Below are 20,316 nucleotides of genomic sequence, written 5' to 3' on the forward strand. Positions count from 1 at the left end.
AACCTTCTGGTCCGTGGAGACAGAGTGGCAGGGGGGACAGACTGCTGGAGAGACAGGGAGAGAGGGGCTGATAAGTTAGGGCTAGGAGAGTGGTGGTGGGAGAGATGGATGGTGAGGGAGGGAAAACTGATGATGACAACGGAAAGGTGATAGGAATGGGAGACGAGGCTGATATGTTACTAGTTGTTAGTTGGCCAATAAAAGCTCATGCCAGATGCTTTTCCTGGACGACTGCAGTATTGTACAAAAAACTGTTGTTAAAATCGGCCCTGGTCCCCAACCCTCGTCTAGTTTTGAGGGGCTCCTCGGACAGATAAGCAGAAAGAGGACAACAGAAGATTACACAGAGACCACACCAGCCCCGCATGCACCAACGTGAAAAGTGCGTGTGAATGTGTTTAGGTGCCCACATCAGACGTGATTAAGACACGCAGGAGGGAACGCCAAAACCAACTCTGTGGGCGGTTCATGTGGTAACTTTACGCCTTTTCTGTTGCTCCTGCTATTTTTTTAAATACTGCTGTTTTAACACTAATTTACTGTCTGCATGCAAGATGAACAACAGATTTTTGTAGGATTGAAGACTGGGCTATAGCATGGGTGAGTACATGATTGCATGTTGTACTTAATTGTAGTTGACCTATAGCCAGGTTATTGATGGCATGCCAATTGCATTGGTGTGTTTATTTCAGATAGCATGGTTTAAAATTATGACAGCCTTCTGGCTTAACCCATTTGTGCCGACTGCCGCGCGACATCTACCGCCGGTTGCTGCGTTGCGCACATTTGAATTTACCGCCATTTTTGATTTGTCGTAATTTTCATGAGTGCAGCATATAATGCACTGTCATTGGTTCAAATACACATGAGGCGGGTCTTGTTGATTTTTTAAAACCACGTGAGCACCCGAATGTCGTGTCGTGGAAAATCAATCAGACATACAAGTGCGTTCGGCGAACCACATGACATTTGGGTGCTCACGTGGTTTTAAAAAATCAACAAGACCCACCTCATGTGTATTTGAACCAATGACAGTGCATTATATGCTGCACTCATGAAAATTACGACAAATCAAAAATGCTGCGCTGCGCAGCAACTGGCGGCAAATTCAAATGTGCGTAACGCAGCAACCGGCGGTAGATGCAATGCTGCGTGGCGCAGCATCCGGCACAAATGGGTTAAGTACAGTAGCCTACATATAACTGCAAGTCATTTCAAAGTCTCGTTTACCTATAGTACAGATAGTACAGTATGAGGTAGTAATTTGTTTGGATTAATTGAACATATGTAGACTACATGCAATAGTATTTTGTGTGTGTACTGTCTGTGTATACTTTTAAACAGCACGGATTAACATATCGCCTGCTGAGACAAAGGTTGGCTACTTGTCTGCTATTAAGGCTCAGACTGGGAAGGAGACAAGTCTGGGTACATCCCATCAACAAGCGTAGGAGGGAGCATGGAAAGTACTACTACCTGGTCCAAGAGCTGCTCCTGGACAGTAACCGGCACATGAAGTGTTTGACCAACCGCACATGTATCCCGTTGCTACGTCTCTCGCTGACCTACAGGGCCTTTATTTACCTGGCCGGCGCCGGCGAAAGAAACGCTGCAGTGGACGGAGGGCTGGTGTCATGGTCAGACCTTGACACCAGCCAGTTGCTGGACAACAAGTTGGATGAACTCAGGGGGAGGATTACTTTCCAACGAGACATCAGGGACTGCAACACACTCATCTTCACTGAGTCGCCATTAAACAAGCCGGCTATTCATTACACCAACATGATCGCACTATCGACTCCAGGAACAGTAGGGGCGGAGGGGTATGCTTCATGATTAACAACAACTGGTGTACTGATGTGCGGAACAGTGAACAGGCAGGAATCAGCTCACCCCGAGGCCGTCTTCATCATTGCGGGGGACTTTAACCAAGCCAGCTTGAAGAAAGTCCTACCAAGGTACATTCAGGACATCTCCTGCCCCAGAGCGAGGGGGAAATGCATTAGACCATCTCTACTCCACTTTCAAGGATGGCTATAAATCCCTCCGTCGACCTCCATTCGGCAAATCTGATCATGCCTCCATCTTGCTGTTACCTGCCTACAAACAGAGATTGAAGCAAACGTCGCCTGTGACGCGGACAATCCAGCGCTGGAGTAGCCAATTGGGCTCTATGCTGCAGGACTGCTTCGATTTTCCGGACTGGAATGTATTCAAGGACATCAACATCATCAGTGATTACGCAGATGATGTTATCGGCTTCATTAGCAAATGCGTGTTCCCGTGTTCCCGCTGTCATTGTTCGGACTTATCCTAACCAGAAGCCTTGGGTTAATGGTGAGATCTGTGCTCTGTTAAAAGCACGGACCAACACATTCAACTCCGGCGATTCCGATGAATACATATCGAAATCGAGAGGCGATCTGCGCAGGGCCATCAAGACCACAAAAAAGAATTACAGAGGCAAGGTCGAAACACTATACCAGGGCACTGATGTGCAAGGTATGTGGCACAGACTATAGACAGAAAGCTGACAGCTTGGGTAACGTTGCGACTTCTATGCTTGGTTCAACGGCAGCAACACTGTGCCCCCCATCAAGGCTCTCACTGCTCACGATGACAACGTGCTAGCAATCAACTCGTCCAACGTGAGGAAGAGTATGCGCCGACCAGCCGTCTTCATGGACATATTCAATCTATCCCTGTCCTAGTCTGTAGTACCCACCTGTTTCAAAGCTACCACTATCATCCCAGTCCCCAAGAAGAACAAGGTAACCTGCCTCAACAACTACTGCCCGTTGCACTCACCCCAATCACCATGAAGTGCTTCGAGAAGCTGGTTAAGTCTCACATCAACTCATCATTACCTGCCACTCTGGACCCTCTTCAGTTTGCATACCACCCCAATAGATCCACAGATGACGCCATCGCCTACGCCCTGCACACTGCCCTATCCCACCTGGACAAGAGGGACACCTACGTGAGAATGCTGTTCATCGACTACAACTCAGCATTCAACACCATTGTCCCCTCCAAGTTCGTCACCAAGCTTAGGGACCTGGGTCTCAACACCTCCCTATGTAACTGGATCCTGGACTTCCTGACGGGCAGACCCCAGGTGGTGACGGTAGGCAGTTTCACCTCATCCACTCTGACTCTCAACACAGGGGCTCTCCAGGGCTCTGTGCTCAGCCCCCTACTTTACTCGTTCACCCACGACTGTGTGGCCACACACAGCTCCAACTCCATCATAAAGTTTGCTGATGACACCACCGTGGTTGGCTTGATCACCAAAAACGACAACTCATCCTCCAGGGATGAGGTAAGAGTTCTTGCGGACTGGTGCCAGGACAACAACCTCTCCCTGAACGTCAGCAAAACTAAGGAGCTGATCGTGGACTTCAGGAGGAAGAAGGGGGGGGTGACCCCATCCACATCGGCGCGGCTGCAGTGGAGAGTCAGCAGCTTCAAATTCCTTGGTGTCCACATCACCAAGGACTTAACATGGTCATACCACACCCATGCTGTGATCAAGACGTGTGTCAGCGCCTGTTTTTCCTAAGGCGGCTGAGGAAATTTGGTATTGGCCCCCAGATTCTCACAAACTTTTACAGATGCACCACAGAGGGTATCTTGACCCGGCTGCATCACCACCTGGTACGGCAGCTGCACCGCCCTCGACCGTAAGGCTCTTCAGAGGGTGGTGAAAACGGCCCAGTCGGTCATAGGCTGCAAGCTACCAGCCATTCAGGACCCCCAGCCATGCCTTGTTCTCTCTGCTGCCTTCTGGCAAAAGGTGCCGGAGCATCCAATCCCAGACCAACAGGCTCCGGAACAGTTTCTACCCCAGGCCATAAGACTGCTCAACTACCCCCCCCCCCTTTTTTTTTCACTTTTTGATTATTGTTAGCTGACGCTTTTATCCAAAGCGACTTACATTGCAGTGAGTGCATACATTTTTCAGTAATCAAACCCACAAACCTCCGTGTTATGCTCTACTAACTGAGCCACAGAGGACCACTTATTATTGAATTGTTGTTGCTGCTGTGTGGAGCAAGATCCCAAAACGTTTCACTTCTCTATTACAACTGTATGCGATATGTGATTTAATCAAATTTGATTTGATTTAGAAACAGTTCTGGCTTTTGTTGGGCCAGATCTCACCGATCAAGCCAAAGCAAAGACTAGCTGTTACTGAGGTAATTAAGAGACAAAGTTCTTTGGTTATTCTTTATTCATGAATTGCCACATCAAGATGGAAAAAAACAACGTATACTTCTTAGTAAAACAAAAGCTTCGCCTGAGTAGTAAAACTAAATGTTGTAAAACAACTGTACAACTGAGACTACAACAAACAATATTTTCACTGTTTTACTGCCCGTACAGTATTTGAACACTGTGGTGGAAGTCTAGGATTTACCACTCTGTACTTTAGCTCTTCGGAGGTAAGAATCAAGAAACAAGTCCTGAGTAGCCACAATATCTGAGGCCGGTATTTATTGCTTGCAAACAAGAGACAAGAGCGCAACAGCAGCCCAGCGTAGAACCGGGGGGTCCGTTCAGCACAAGTCTAAAGAGACAATGATCAGGTTTGTCTTTTATACAGTTTGAACATAATGGGAGTCCCCGCCAAATCTATCGGCTGATGGGCTTGTGCTTACATGAGAAAGGGCGGGAGAGAATGAACAATGGGGAGACTCTCTTACTGATCAATCAGTGCTTTCGTACTGATTAATCGCCGTTCAACATTTCACACCTATCGGCAGGATGCGCCTGTCCCCCCATTATTGCTCTCTCTCACCACTCCCTCAGAGATCACCGCTGTTCATATGATAAATCATACAGTGCTTCTCAGAACAATGGCTAAAGAACTTTAGAGGTGTGGCAAGAGAAAATGTCATCACAGTAGTTACACAAGTTGTATCAGTCCTATGAAAGTGTATAACCTGAAAATAGTTCTATGAATGTATTTTCCATAACAACACCTCACATTCGGAGAAGGACAAATTATTGTCTGGTCGGAGAAATTTGAAATTATGTCCTCGGATAAACCTTAATTTAGAACAAATTATGTCTTCATGGACACTTCATCAAATTATGTCAGACATGTGTGCCCTGTGAAATTGTATTACTGAGTATTACAGTAACTTAGTGAAATAATATTTCTCAGTTGATTGAATAACACCATGCTCGTTGCCTGCGCGCCTCCTTTCCCCTCTACATATTTCGGAGGTCCAAAAAGCTTTTCTTGTTTTGTTTCTGATTAACAAAGGCGTGACAATTTATCCAGCACGCTCTCCCCTTCAAACGATCCCTCAAAAAGCTTGATACAAAATAAATGCATTATTATTATTATTACGTTGTGTGAATGAGAGAAGGCTGCCCTTGCTGAAAATGTGGACGTCCACAACTGTAGGCTACTTTTCTACCCAGTCTCAATCCCACTGAAACCCAACATACTGTACTTACTCCTTTCACGCATGGAAATTCCCAACTTCATTCTGTTACATTATTAAAGCCAACTCACGCTTATTCATGTTCTCTGCGCTGTTAGAGAATGTGTGATCTGCAATTCATGAGCTGCTATATTAAACTTGATTTTGCCAATCTGTATGCATCTGATCCTCCTTCACAGCTCTGGCTTTAGGCAGCACTTCACATCGCGTGTACGGTATGCCGGCGGCTTTGAAGTGCAGGGATTAAACCCCTGCCAACTGTACACAGTTAACAAAAAAAAAAACATAGGCCTGTTCAGTATTTTATTCAAAAAACATGCTGAACGCTGCGACAGGTGGTGGAGACCTAGTAGGTGCTGAGTATGGATCCCTGGAATGGTCAGTCCACCTCTTTTGTACTGGCTAGTACTGCTGGGCCATCGTGGTGGTGGTTGTGGTGTCTCCTGCTCCTTGTCCCAGTTTACGATCAATGATGGAACTTTCACTTTCAGATGTCCCTTGCTCCTTCCAATTCTTCTGAGCTCTGGCACCAGGCTGAGCGTGAATGTCTCATCCTCATTATCCGTGGGCACTTGAATTGGCTTCTTTATCAACTGAAACAGCTCTTGGTTAACTTCTTCAGAAGATGCCCTTTTTTTGGTTCAGACTCTCTGCTGGTTTTCGGTTGGTTTGGAGGGTTGAGAGAGCGTCTGAAGCGCACTGTGCCTTGGCTCGGGGCACCTTTTCTTCACTGTCTTCTGTGTCTTCAGTTTCCGGCTCTTGTAACTCATCATCTTCAACACTGAGATTGCTCCTTGAGCTGAAAAATAAATGATTCATGATGTAATTTTGCCATTCCAAAATTTGTAGATGTAAACGTTTGTTGTACAATTGAAATGGACAGATATGTACACTGTTATTGGAACCTCAGAATCAATTTTAACATTTTGGTCAATAATATTTTACACCCTCTCACCCACCCAGTCTGTCACTCAGTCGGGCCCAGGACAAGGTCAACCACCTCCAGCCTGAGAAGGCCAAGGGCCTCACTCTGTAATGCCACTACTGCCATACTCACTTTATTATTTATTTATATTCTAAACTCACTTAAGGAAGGTAAACCCCTAATACTGCGAGCACCTCTGCTTTATATAATTTCTGTGTAAGCAATTTAGATTCATTGTCACCTACCTTCTTGGCTGGACATGGGGGATAAAAAATGCTAAGATCTTGATGTATTTCCATTCTTTCTATGTGTTTGCCCCTGATCTGCTGGGCTTGGTCTTGCGCAGGTTCCGCACATACAGCTCTGGAAAAAATTAAGAGACCACTCCAAATTTTTCTTAAATCAGCATCTCTACATGTATGGCAGCCATTCCATTCCAGTGTCTGTTGAATTCCAATAGAGGCACACCTCATTCTACTTACTGAGGTACTGATTTCGGTGATCACCTGAACCAAATCTTATTTAATGAGGAAAAGTATAAAAAACACTGCTGTGGTCATCACTATCCTCTTGCAATAGGACCAGCTGGATGGCAAAAACAGTGCTAGTCGTACTGCAAAAGTAATTGGAATAAAAAACGAATTATTGACCATGCCAAAAGAGTTGAAAAGTGAGGTAGGAAAAGTTTGAGTGAGGAAAAGAAGGGTTAAAATCTGGCTTTACTGGCAGAGGGATACAGTGAGCGTCAGGTTGCTTCCATCCTTACAATTTCAAAGACGGCGGTTCATAAGAACAAGGTCAAGCAGCAGACATTAGGGACAACAAAGCTACAGACCGGCAGAGGGCGAAAACGACTCTCCACTCACCGGGATGACCGCCAACTCATTTGAATGTCACTCAATAACCGTAGGATGACATCAAGTGACCTACAAAAAGAATGGCAAACGGCAGCTGGGGTGAAGTGCACAGCGAGGACGGTTCGAAACAGGCTCCTAGGGGCAGGGCTGAAGTCGTGCAAAGCTAGAAAAAAGCCCTTCATCAACGAGAAGCAAAGAAGAGCCAGGCTGAGGTTTGCAAAAGACCATAAGGATTGGACCGTAGAGGACTGGAGTAAGGTCATCTTCTCTGATAAGTCCAATTTTCAGCTTTGCCCAACACCTGGTCGTCTAATGGTTAGACGTAGACCTGGAGAGGCCTACAAGCCACAGTGTCTCGCACCTACTGTAAAATTTGGTGGAGGATCGGTGATGATTTGGGGGTGCTTCAGCAAGGCTGGAATCGGACAGATTTGTCTTTGTGAAGGACGCATGAATCAAGCCACGTACAAAGTTGTCCTGGAAGAAAACTTTCTTCCTTCTGCTCTGACAATGTTCCCCAACTCTGAGGATTGGTTTTTCCAGCAGGACAATGCTCCATACCACACGGCCAGGTCAATCAAGGTGTGAATTGAGGACTACCAGATCAAGACCCTGTCATGGCCAACCCAATCTCCCGACCTGAACCCCATTGACAACCTCTGGAATGTGATCAAGAGGAAAATGGATGGTCACAAGCCATCAGTGCTTGAATTTTTGCGCCAGGAGTGGCATAAAGTTACCCAACAGCAATGTGAAAGACTGGTGGAGAGCATGCCAAGACGCATGAAAGCTGTGATTGTAAATCAGGGTTATTCCACCAAATATTGATTTCTGAACTCTTCCTACGTTAAAACATTAGTATTGTGTTGTTTAAAAATGAATATGAACTTGTTTTCTTTGCATTATTCGAGATCTGAAAACACTGCATCTTTTTTGTTTTCGTCATTTTCTGCAAATAAATGCTCTAAATGACAATATTTTTATTTGGAATTTGGGAGAAATGTTGTCAGTAGTTTATAGAATAAAACAAAAATGTTCATTTTACTCAAACACATACCAATAAATAGTAAAACCAGAGAAACTGATAATTTTGCAGTGGTCTCTTAAAACAGAGAGACTTCCATCTAGTTTTGACAAATTCTACATCTGTAAAGAGAGAAATACACATGCTTGACACATGAAAAACCTTTTTTTTCATCACCAGGTACATGGCATCTGGTGACTCTATCGCCAGCCTGGCTTTTACCAGCCTGGTAACTTGCCTGAAATTCTCATGGCCGTAGCAATCTCCCTCCATGTGCTCTCCTTTCCTTATAATATTGAGAAGCCTGAATGCACAGGAAAATATGTTTTTCTACCTCTGATTAAAGACTCCTCGTCCATCTTGCCATCCTCGGCTACCCACGTTGGTTTATTGTTTTCAAAAACCCAAATTCTCTCTTGTGTGCATGTCAGGAAGTTGAGGAAATGGTGGGGAATATAATGATTGACAGTCGCTTGATAACTGGACTGAATAAAGTGTAGAGGCATTTTGATGACCTGGCTTCATCCCACATTCTAAGGGCTTAATGTGGAAATCTGACATTATTTGTCTTTCTCTATGAATCATTAATAACAAGCTTTTTTTTTTTTTTTTTTTTTTGCCAGGCAGCGACGGCATCGAAGAGCAGCATCTAACGGATTTTAAGTGTGTGTGTGTGTGTGTGCCCTCCCAGGGATTGCAGCCGGCCTTTATTGGTGCCCAGTACCCATTCTCAGTAGCCACTGGCCCCCATCCACCCATGGCAGGGACTGCGGTCACCTTCCCTGGTGTTCCCATTCCGTCCATGACCCAGATCTCCGTCCACCCGTACCACACTGACACCGGCCTGCCTCTCAGCACCACAGTAGCAGGTGAGCGGAGTGTGTGTGTGTGACCGCATTGTTGAGCTTATCGCGAGTGAAGTTAGAAAGGTGTCACCATCGACAGTCAAAATTAAAAAAAATTATTCCTGTGTTGTCAAGTTGATTTAAATGAGAATCATTCCAAGTTTTTCACGGCCACGGTCCTGTAGCTCCCTCTACAGGCCGAACGCTGCATGTCCCTGCACATACCCCCACCGCCCGACACAGGCCGGGGACACGACGGCCGACAACCTACTCCCCCCCCCCCCCCCCCGCACGGGAGAGGAAGTCTGCCACGACCATCTGCGCCCCCGGTCTGTGCACGACCGAAAAGTTTGAAGGGCTGCAACGTGAGATACCACCGGGTGATCCTCGCGTTCACATCCTTCATGCGGTGGAGCCACTGGAGGGGAGCATGGTCGGAGTAGAGGGTCAAAGCGCGACCCAGCAGGTAGTAGCGGAGGGTGTCGACCGCCCACTTGATGGCCAGGCACTCCTTCTCCACCGTGCTGTACCGGCCCTCCCTCTCCGATAGCTTGCGGCTCAGGTACAGCACCGGCCGGTCAGTCCTCTCCACCCGCTGGGTCAGCACTGCTCCCAGGCCTCTATCCGACGCGTCCGTCTGTAGGGAGAAAGGGAGGTTAAAATCAGGCGCATACAGGACCGTTTCTCTACAAAGAGCTCCCTTAAGGGCCTCGAACGACCCCTGGCACTGGCCCGACCATTGGACCGGATCCGGGGCACCCTTCCGGGTGAGGTCCGTCAAGGGACTGGCCAGCTCTGAAAATCCCGGCACGAACTGCCGGTAATAGCCAGCCAGCCCCAGGAAGGCCCTCACCTCCTTCTTCGTCTTGGGCCGCGGAGAGGCAGCGATGGCCGCAGTCTTTTCAATCTGCGGCCGCACCTCCCCCCGACCCAAGTGGTACCCCCAGATATCGGATCTCCCTCCGCCCGATCACGCACTTCTTCGGGTTGGCCGTCAGCCCCGCCTGCCTCAGGGACCGCAGAACAGCAGCCACACTCTGCACATGCTGCGCCCAGGTGTCACTGTGAATGACAATGTCATCCAGGTAGGCCGCAGCATAGGCAGAGTGCGGCCGCAGAATGCGGTCCATGAAGCGCTGAAAAGTGGCTGGGGCTCCGAACAACCCGAAAGGGAGCACCGTGAACTGGAACAGCCCGAGCGGAGTGGAGAATGCAGTTTTCTCCCGGGATACCGGCGAGAGTGGAATCTGCCAGTATCCCTTCGTGCAATCCAATGTCGTGAAATATTTGGCCCTGCCAAGCCGGTCCAAGAGCTCGTCAACCCGGGGCATCGGATAAGCATCGAACTTGGAGACCGCATTAACCCATCTATAATCCACACAGAACCGTATAGCCCCATCCGGCTTGTTGACAAGCACGATGGGGCTACACCAGTCACTGCGGGACTCCTCGACCACACCCAGCTCCAGCATGGCTTCCAATTCCCTGCACACAATGTCTCGTTTGTGTACCGGCAACCTATAGGGATGCGTGCGCACCGTTAAACCCGGCTGCGTTTGTATATGGTGCTCGATAAGCGTAGTCCGACCGGGCAGGGGAGAGAACACGTCGGCCAACTTAGCTTGCAAATATGCAACGTCCGTGGCCTGGCTAGCAGAGAGATGGTTATCAATACCGACCGGAGTGCTAAATTTAGATTTTGGGACTTCCGGACCGAACTCCTCTCTCTCTGGAATTATTGTAGCCAGAGCAACAGTGACCACGTCGTTCCATTTTTTTAGGAGATTTACGTGATACACCTGCAAGCTATCCCCCCGGTCCGAGCGTACTACCTCATAATCCACGACGTGTGACCACAAACGGCCCTTGCCACTTCGCGAGTAATTTCGTGCTGGAGGTGGGTAACAGTACGAGCACCTTGTCTCCCGGTGTAAATTCTCGTAGGTTAGTTCCCCTGTCGTATAGGCGCTTTTGACGCTCCTGGGCTTGCAGCAAATGCTCGCGTGAGATAACCCCTAGGGCGTGGAGCTTTGTGCGCAAGTCCAGGACGTATTGAATCTCATTCTTACTGTCGCAAGACCCTTCCTCCCAATTTTCTTTAAGAAGGTCTAGGACACCCCGGGGCTTACGCCCGTAGAGTAATTCAAACGGGGAAAACCCGGTGGAAGCTTGGGGGACTTCCCGTACCGCCAACAACAGGGGATCTAGCCATTTATGCCAATTCCGACTATCCTCATGTACAAACTTCCGGTTCATTGACTTCAAGGTCCGATTGAACCTCTCACAAAGGCCATCAGTGGCCGGGTGATAGACACTGGTTCGAACCGCCTTGATGTTCAACAAGCCATACAGTTCTTTGAGGGTGCGTGACATAAAATTAGTGCCCTGATCGGTGAGAATCTCTTTCGGGATTCCCACGCGGGAGATTACTTGAAACAATGCCTGCGCTACACTCCTGGCAGAGATATTGCGCAGCGGTATTGCCTCGGGGTATCGGGTGGCGTAATCTATCAAGACCAACACAAATCGATATCCCTGTGTACACCGATCAAATGGCCCGATAATATCCATTGCAATGCGGTCGAATGGGTTCTCGACCAATGGTAAGGGGGCCCGTGGAATGCCCGGGGGATTTACCAACTGACATTCGCGACAAGAAGCGCACCACCTACGCACCTCTGCCCGAATTCCCGGCCAATAAAATCGAGCCATTATACGGTTTAGTGTCTTATCATACCCGAAATGAGCCGCCTGGAAGACCATTTCCCTTGCGGCTACGGGGAACCAACAACTGGGTTACTTCCTCCTGACTATGTGAGTCACGACTTACTCTGTATAACCTGTCGCTGATAATCGCAAAATAGGGGTGGGCGCGCACTGTGACACCGTACCAAAGTACCATCAATAGGGGTGGGCGCGCCATACCAAAGTACCATCAATAGCTATCACTTGGTCATAGGCCGATCTTAGGGTCTCGTCACGAGACTGCTCGAGGGGGAAGTCGCCGAGCAGCGGATAGTTCGGCGGGGAAATCTCGGGTTGAGACCCCCCCGCCGGCTCCGGCTCCCCGGCAGTGTCGCGAGGCGCCGCCTTAGAACATTACACGGCTCACACCTCCCTCTCTGTCGTGCACGCACCCCGGTAGCCCTCTTTACCGCTTGAGGAAACCCCTCCCAATCTACACCTAGAATCAGGGGATGCGTGAGGCGTAGGCTAACCGCCGCCTGTACACTATGTTTTTTTCCCTCCATAATGAATTTCGATAGCGACCACAGGATATTCGTGAATGTCCCCGTGCACACACTTCACCAACACCCTCGATGCCTTCACCAATGCCCCCGGTCGAACCAGGCGCTCCTGGATCATGGACTGCATGCAGCCCGAATCCAAGAACGCCTGGTGCGTATCATGCTGTATCCTTACCGGAGCACGATACGCCGCTCCTGGTCCGGGGGGAGGGCCTGGTATGTCGCCGATGTGGACGACCTGCCCCACTGGGGGTCGCTGGATGTAGGCGAAGGGCCGGCTCCCCTCCTCCATCGTCAGGGCCCGGAACCGGCGACGGTGTTCCTCTGGTGTGAGGCCCAGGCGGTCTCGCTGGGCGGCCGCTGGTAGGCTGTGGGCCGTGAGCTGCGCCTCCCCTGACAGGAGGGGCAGCAGATGGTATGCCCACTCGCCGTCCCCTCAAACACCGCCAGGAACGCCTCCGAGTCGTCCAGGTCCCCCATTTTCTGGAGATGGATCTTGGGGGGACCTCGTGCCGATCCGGTCGCCTGCGCCGCCCCGATGGCCCCGGCGAGGTCCCCGGAGGAGGGCACGGTCCTCAGCCCTCGCTGCTGTCATCTCTCCCACCGCGGCCTGCTGGTTCTGCTGTAGGATGGCCTGCTGTTCCAGTATCAGCGCCATCCTTGAAATCGCCGTAGCTAGCGTCTCCATGCCTCCGGCCCCACGTTGGTCGCCAATGTAACAACGTCCGTTGTACACAGAGGCAGACGCAGTGTTCCCTGAAGGGAATAGTCCCGCTTATTCATAAATTCAATCACGTTCAAAGTTCGTGTTCAGGCTTTCCAGCCTCTCCCAAAACCACTCGGCAACTTTCCAGTTTCCGTATATCTCTCTCGACGTTCCCAGCTCACCTACTGAAAAAGCAGAGGCACACACATCTTAAGCATCTAGTCAACGAGGCTTCATTTGCAACAGGTGTGCAACGGAGCCTCGCCGACATAACCCTAGCCACGGTCCTGTAGCTCCCTCTACAGGCCGAACGCTGCATGTCCCCCCACAGTTATATTATGTGATCTTTCATGTAATGCTTTACTGTGAACCCGTGTATGTTTTGTGCTGTTGTCAGAGTTCATGGTCATGCAAGTGGAATTCATCCTTACCATTCAATGGCTTTATAATGTTGAATAAAATGTGTTTCTATTTTTAAGTTGATCAATGTTTTACAATTTCCGCTCTTTGGCATTGTTATTTTTAGGAGCCGTATCTCTTTCCTCCTCGTATCCAGTAGGTGGCGTCCATCCTGGCTCCACAATCCAGGCCATTCAGGGGGCATCTCTTCCTGGTAAATCTTCCCAACCTGCTGCATTGGTCAACACCCCCTTCCCTGCTGAAGATGAGCAGCCAATCAGCCAGCAGGGCCTTTACTACCTGCACTCAGCCTACAGAGTTGGTGAGGATGAAAGACTCCTATGCTTTGAAGTGATTGAGTTTGAAAGATTATAATTCACTTAGTCTAATTCTTGATGATAAAATCACCAGTAGATATTTTCATGTGTAATCCTTTGCTGTGGATGTCAGTAAGGGGCTTTGTTAAAAAACAACACGATATTGACCCTGTCTCCTCTGCGGTAGGCATGCTGGCCTTGGAGATGCTGGGCAGGAGGGCTCACATTGACCATCCCAACAACTTCTCCCGTAGCCCCCCCTACACAGAGGACGTCAAGTGGCTCTTGGGCCTGGCTGCACGGCTAGGTGAGTGGAAGGGGAAAGGCCACAACTCACCATCTTTGACTCTTCTTGCAGTTTTTTAATCTTTTTGTGGTCTTTGAAAAAAGCTGGAGAAATAGATGTACCCTGCGTAAGTAATGGGACAGTGAAGCATTTTTTCTTCTTTTGACTCTATACTCCACAAGTTTGGATTTGAAGTCAAACAATAACTATGAGGTTAAAGTAGAGATTATCTTATTTGAGTACATATTGATTTCACTATTTAGAAATGACAGCACTTTGTATACAAAGTCTCCCTATTTCAGGGCCGCAAAGGTAATGGGACTATTTGCTTGATAGGTGTTTCTTGTAAGTCAGATGTGTTCCATCACTGCACATCATTTGGGCAGCCATAAGAGAGCTGTCAAACTTTTGGGTATTCTTTATGGAATCTCGGAAGAAGCGTTTCTCACAGCTTACATAAATTGCTGATTAAGCCTGAGTGCTTCAAACTGTGGAGAGGGAGACTCAGAGTTGCGCACCCACTGCATAGCCTGCGGCTAAAAGGCACGTTGGCCCCTGGACATGCTGTGTGTCAATGTCTAGTATTGATTCTAGGCTTTGTATTTGCATTTTGAGTCTGCTATTGGTGTCTGTCAACATGAGGACCAAAAAGGTGTTGATGAGGCTTGCCAAAATCAACAGTTTGGAACATCATAAAAAATAAATAAACCCCCCCACTAGTGAGCTCAGCAATCGCAAACAGGCTGGTAGGCCAAGGAAGTCTTCTACAGTGGATGACTGAAGAATGCTCACCATAATTAAGAAAACCCCCAAAACAACTGTCCCACAGATCAGGAACACTCTCCATGAGTTAGGTGTGAATGTGTCAGACTACCATCCGCAGAATAAGTCTTGTGGACACACAACATGGATACAACATGAATATTATTATTATGAGTGATTGCAAGTGGGAAGTTTGGAGAAAAAAAGGATCTGCCAAGAGTTACAGCATACCACCTCATCTGTGAAACATGGTGGAGGGGGGGTGTTATGGTTTGGGCATGTTTTGCTGCCACTAGAATTGGCTAACTGTCTTAATTGATGATGTAACTGCTGACGGCAGCATCAGAATGTATTCTGAAGTGTACAGAAACATCTTTTCTGCTCAAGTACAAGCAAATGCCTCAAAATTCATTGAATGGCGCTTCATTATACAGTAAAATAATGGCCCAAAACATACTGCCAAAGCAACTAGGGAGTTTTTCAAGGCCAAAAAGTGGAAGGTTTTTGACTGGCCAAGTCAATATTCAGATTTAAATCCAATTGAACATGCATTTCATTTACTGCTGATAAGATTTTTGGCAAAAAGACCTCAAAACAAACAACAGCTGAAGATGGCTGCGGGCCTGGCAGAGAAGATACCCAGCGTCTGGTGGGGTCAATGGGTCGCAGACTTCAGGCAGTTATTGCATCGACCAAATACGAAACATGAGTGCTTAATTTGGACATTTATATGAATCTGTCCCATTTACTTTTGGTGCCCTGAAATAGGGGGACTGTGTGTACAAAACGGTGAAACCAATTAGAAATGACTATGAACACACATCAAGTAAAAGCTGAGAATCTCGACTGTAATCTCATTGTAATTGTTTGATTTCAAATCCAATCTTGTGGAGTATAGAGCCAAAAGAAGAAACAATGCTTCACTGTCTGTCCCATTACTTGCGCAGGGCGCTGTGTATTATTGATAATCTGTAATCCTGTCCATCCAGGTGTCAGCTCTGTGTACCAGTTTTGCGTGGGCACCGCCAAGGGTGTGCTCAGCCCCTTTGTCCTGCAGGAGATCATTATGGAGGCACTCCAGAGACTCAACCCTGCCCACATCCACGCCCACCTCCGAACGCCCGCCTTCCACCAGCTGGTGCAGCGCTGCCAGCAGGCCTACCTGCAGGTAAACACATCTCAACAACACTTCAACATACGACAGACACAGGCACTGTAGACGGATTTGGTGGCGCCAGCCATGTGATTTTAAATGTGTTTTAATGTGGCTGAGACAAAGACAGTGATCGTCTGATCTTCCATTGTGAATGGTGATCAATGCCCCCGTCTCTCAGCCCGGAACACCTCAAGACAGTTGAATGAGCATGCCTGGGGGACGTCTGGAAGATATTGCATCTTGACTGTTGTCAATTCCTTTACTATTGTAATGTACACTCACCAGCCACTTTATTAGGTACACCTTGCTAGTACCGGGTTGGACCCCTGTTTGCCTTCAGAACTGCCTTAATTCTTTGTGGCATAGATTCAACAAGGTGCTTGAAACATTCCTCAGAGATTTTGGTCCATATTGACATATGATGACATCACGCAGTTGCTGCAGGTTTGTCGGCTGCACATCCATGATGCGAATCTCCGTTCCACCACATCCCAAAGGTTGTGGATTGAGATCTGGTGACTGTGGAGGCCATTGGAGTACAGTGAACTCATTGTCATGTTCAAGAAACCAGTTTGAGATGATGTGAGCTTTGTGACATGGCACGTTATCTTGCTGGAAGTAGCCATCAGAAGATGGGTACACTGTTGTCATAAAGGGATGGACATGGTCAGCAACAATACTCAGGTAGGCTGTGGCGTTTAAACGATGCTCAATTGGTACTAAGGGGCCCAAAGTGTGCCAAGAAAATATCCCCCACACCATTACACCACCAGCCTGAACCGTTGATACAAGGCAGGATGGATCCATGCTTTCATGTTGTTTACGTCAAATTCTGACCCTACCATCTGAATGTCGCAGCAGAAATCGAGACTCATCAGACCAGGCAACGTTTTTCCAATCTTCTATTGTCCAATTTTGGTGAGCCCGTGCGAATTGTAGCCTCAGTTTCCTGTTCTTAGCTGACAGGAGTGGCACCCGGTGTGGTCTTCTGCTGCTGTAGCCCATCTGCTTCAATGTTCAACGTGTTGTGCGTTCAGAGATGGTCTTCTGCATACCTTGGTTGTAACAAGTGGTTATTTGAGTTACTGTTGCCTTTCTATCATCTCGAACCAGTCTGGCCATTCTCCTCTGACCTCTGGCATCAACAAGGCATTTTCGCCCAGAGAACTGCCGCTCACTGGATATTCTCTTTTTCGGACCATTCTCTGTAAACCCTAGAGATGGTTGTGCGTGAAAATCCCAGTAGATCAGCAGTTTCTGAAATACTCAGACCAGCCCGTCTGACACCAACAACCATGCCACGTTCACAGTCACTTAAATCACCTTTCTTCCCCATTCTGATGCTCGGTTAGAACTTCAGCAGGTGGTCTTGACCATGCCTAAATGCATTGAGTTGCTGCCATGTGATTGGCTGATTAGATTTTGCGTTAACGAGCAGTTGAACAGGTGTACCTAAAGTGGTCGGTGAGTGTATATTGTATAGGCCGGGCATCACCAAATGGCGGACCGCGGGCCGGATCCGGACCCAGTGACGGTTCTGTCTGGACCCATGACGAATTTCTGATACATGAATTACAATTAAAAAAAATATATTGTATGTTTTTTTCCGATGGTCGCAAGCTACAGACCGCAGGCACAGCTAATCCAGTCATTACGGCAATAGCCTCCCTCAAATGGATTGTTTTCCGATTGCACGGGAAAAGAGATGTGTTAGACTGAGATGTGGTTGTGGCGACAGTATGGCTTGCTCGAAAGTTAAAAAAAGTAGAAACAGAAAACCGATCTTTTCAGGATGAATGGACGGAGAAATATATGTTCATTCTTCCTACAGCCAGTTCCAAACCCATGTGTCTCATATGTAATGAGACCGTGGCAGTAATCAAAAGCGGTAATGTTAAACGGCATTACGAGACCAAACACCGCTCATTTGAGGAGATGTATCCTCAGCAGTCCGAGGTGAGGGCACACAAAATCACCGAACTAACAACTTCACTTACAGCCCAACGACGTGCAAATGAATGCTCACTAAAGATCGCATGGATTTTGGGGCAACATAAAAAAACATTTAGTGACACGACAGTTGTGAAGGAGTGTTTGAACGCCGTTGCCGAAACGTTACTTGAGGATAACGTTAAACAAAAAGATGAAATGTGTGAGAAAATAAAGCAAATCCCAATGTCAGCTACAACCAATGTTCCCTCTAATTTTTCATGTGTCTGGGCATACACACAAGCTCCCTGAGCACACTGAGGACCACTGTGAGCAACATCAGATGTGCACGCTGTGGCCACACACCAGTATCACACCTGTTCAAAATCTTGGATCATAGCAAGTTACATGGCTTATTAAAAGAATCAAATTACAGCAGCAATTTTCATTAGTTTACTTTTAATATAAGCGATTTGGCCCACTTAAAATGAAAAAGACAAAAATCTTGTTGTTCATGAGATGTATAGTATGTTATATGTGAGAGTCCTGCTTTGGCCATGGGAAGAGTCCTGCTTTGGCCTGGCTGTGGTCCAGTTGTGGCCTGGCTGAGGGTCCTGTTCTGGAAGAAATGAGACATATACACCTTTCAGACATAACATTTTGTTCACATTAAAACATTCACATTTTGCTCAATGACATGTGCTGTAGCTTGTGATAGTGTAAATTCCTGTAACTCTTTGTCTGTAAAATATCTAATTACACAGTTTTTTTATTAGCATTTCTACTACCCATAAATTATCTAGTAGTAACAGCATTTAATGATTAATATCCATAAATAAAAAATCTTAATAAATGTCACTAGAATATGCACAAATTTTGACTTTAATTTCACCTTATTTTTCACGTCTGTCCTTCTCACTTCTCCAATGGTTGTACACTTTGTCCAGGTTGATGGCTTCGTCTGCTTCTTGCTTTGACTTTATGCGCATCAGCTGGTCCAAATGTGCCACTTCAAGACGATTTCTGGATGCTGTTTTGATATGATTCATTAAACTAAATCCTCTTTCACAATCTGCACTGGAAGCTTGAAATGTAGCACAAATATCCACAAGCTGTGAGATCTCCTTTAGCTCCTCACATCTAAGTGCTGCAGAAACCATATCTGAGAATGTGCTGATTGACCCCTGTTTAAGTTTTTGCTTCATTATGTACTTGAATTCAGCATATTGACTGTTAATGGCCTCCATAGACTGTGGGTGGTGGAGAATGGCCTCATACTTCTTTGCCAGTGTGGCAATGTCTGCTGATCCATAGTCAAAACTGATGTCTGAGCTCAATGCTTCAATGTCAAATGCAGACCACTCCTTTAATTCATCCTCTGGAAAACGAGCATCCATGTGATCACAGAGCTTACTAATGAAAAGAGTAATCTCACCAGTATTTCTGCCATCAGCTGATGAGGTCCCCATTGCCTCTTTGACACGGTCACTCCACTGTACATCCTTCTCCTTCAAGTATTGGGAACGCAACTTCTCAATCTTTGCTCTAGCAAAGCAGTGTCCTTCCATCACAGTCAGGTTGCGTCTTTGAAAAGTGAGGCAGAGTTGTGCTAGCTCACACAAAACATCTCCCAAAGCAGTGACAGTAACCTTGAACTTTGAGTCACTCAGCTTTTTGTTAGCAGTACTTTGCCACTGGATCTCTGTTATCGGTGAATTCTCTTTTGCAGAATTCTTTAAGCACAGTGTAGTTCCTCAGAACAGCATTGATAGCTTGGTGCCGCGACAGCCATCGCACTTCGTTCAGAGGCCTGAATGACAGTGTATCTTCATCAAGAATCTTTGCTAGGTCCTCCATTTTGCCCCTCTTCACAGTGGACCGAGAGAAAGTGGAATACACAGTTCTAAGAAGAGTTTCCACATCTCGCATGAAAGGTACATTTTTCCAGGCATCATCAATGCCCAAGTCCTCTCTATGGGCCACACAATGTTGTTCAGTTAGGTGTGGTATTTGGCGCTTTAACAAAGCCGCAACTCCGTTGTGTTTTCCTAGCATAACTGAGGCACCATCGGAGGTCAGCATCACTATTCTCTGCATGTCCAGTCCATGTTTGGAGTAAAACTGAGTTATTGCCTGCACAATATCCTGAGCAGTGCATGCTGTCACCAAACACAGTTTTATAGTTAACATCATTTTCCTCCCTGTATTTAATATATATGACTAGCATTTTGTGTACTGATATGTCTGTGCTCTCATCTACTATCAGGGTATGCCAGGGTGCATTTTTAACATTGCACATAGTCTCATTCTGCAATGCAATCGCATTGATTGAGTTCACAAATTCAAATGCATAGTTTTTGCTTTGCCAGCTTTCTGGTATACTCACATACTTTGCCATGTGATTGT

General features: G+C 47.2%; 1 protein-coding gene across 5 annotated transcripts in view; it reads left to right on the forward strand.

Annotated features, from left to right (window-relative positions):
• Nucleotides 1-20,316, forward strand: part of LOC310823783 (zinc finger SWIM domain-containing protein 8-like) — a 100,404-nt gene that overhangs the window by 71,357 nt on the left and 8,731 nt on the right. For 3 of the 5 annotated variants that reach the window (XM_083696632.1, XM_083696634.1, XM_083696635.1), the window contains 4 exons: nt 8,954-9,131; nt 13,588-13,782; nt 13,965-14,084; nt 15,815-15,993. In XM_083696632.1, coding sequence (XP_083552758.1) covers nt 8,954-9,131; nt 13,588-13,782; nt 13,965-14,084; nt 15,815-15,993 — 672 coding nt within the window. The remainder of the gene's footprint in view (nt 1-8,953; nt 9,132-13,587; nt 13,783-13,964; nt 14,085-15,814; nt 15,994-20,316) is intronic. The other 2 variants (XM_083696636.1, XM_083696633.1) reach the window with 1 other exon arrangement.

This window comes from Argentina silus (genome assembly GCF_951799395.1).
Source record: "Argentina silus genome assembly, chromosome: Y".
In the NCBI taxonomy this organism is placed as follows: Eukaryota; Metazoa; Chordata; class Actinopteri; order Argentiniformes; family Argentinidae; genus Argentina; species Argentina silus.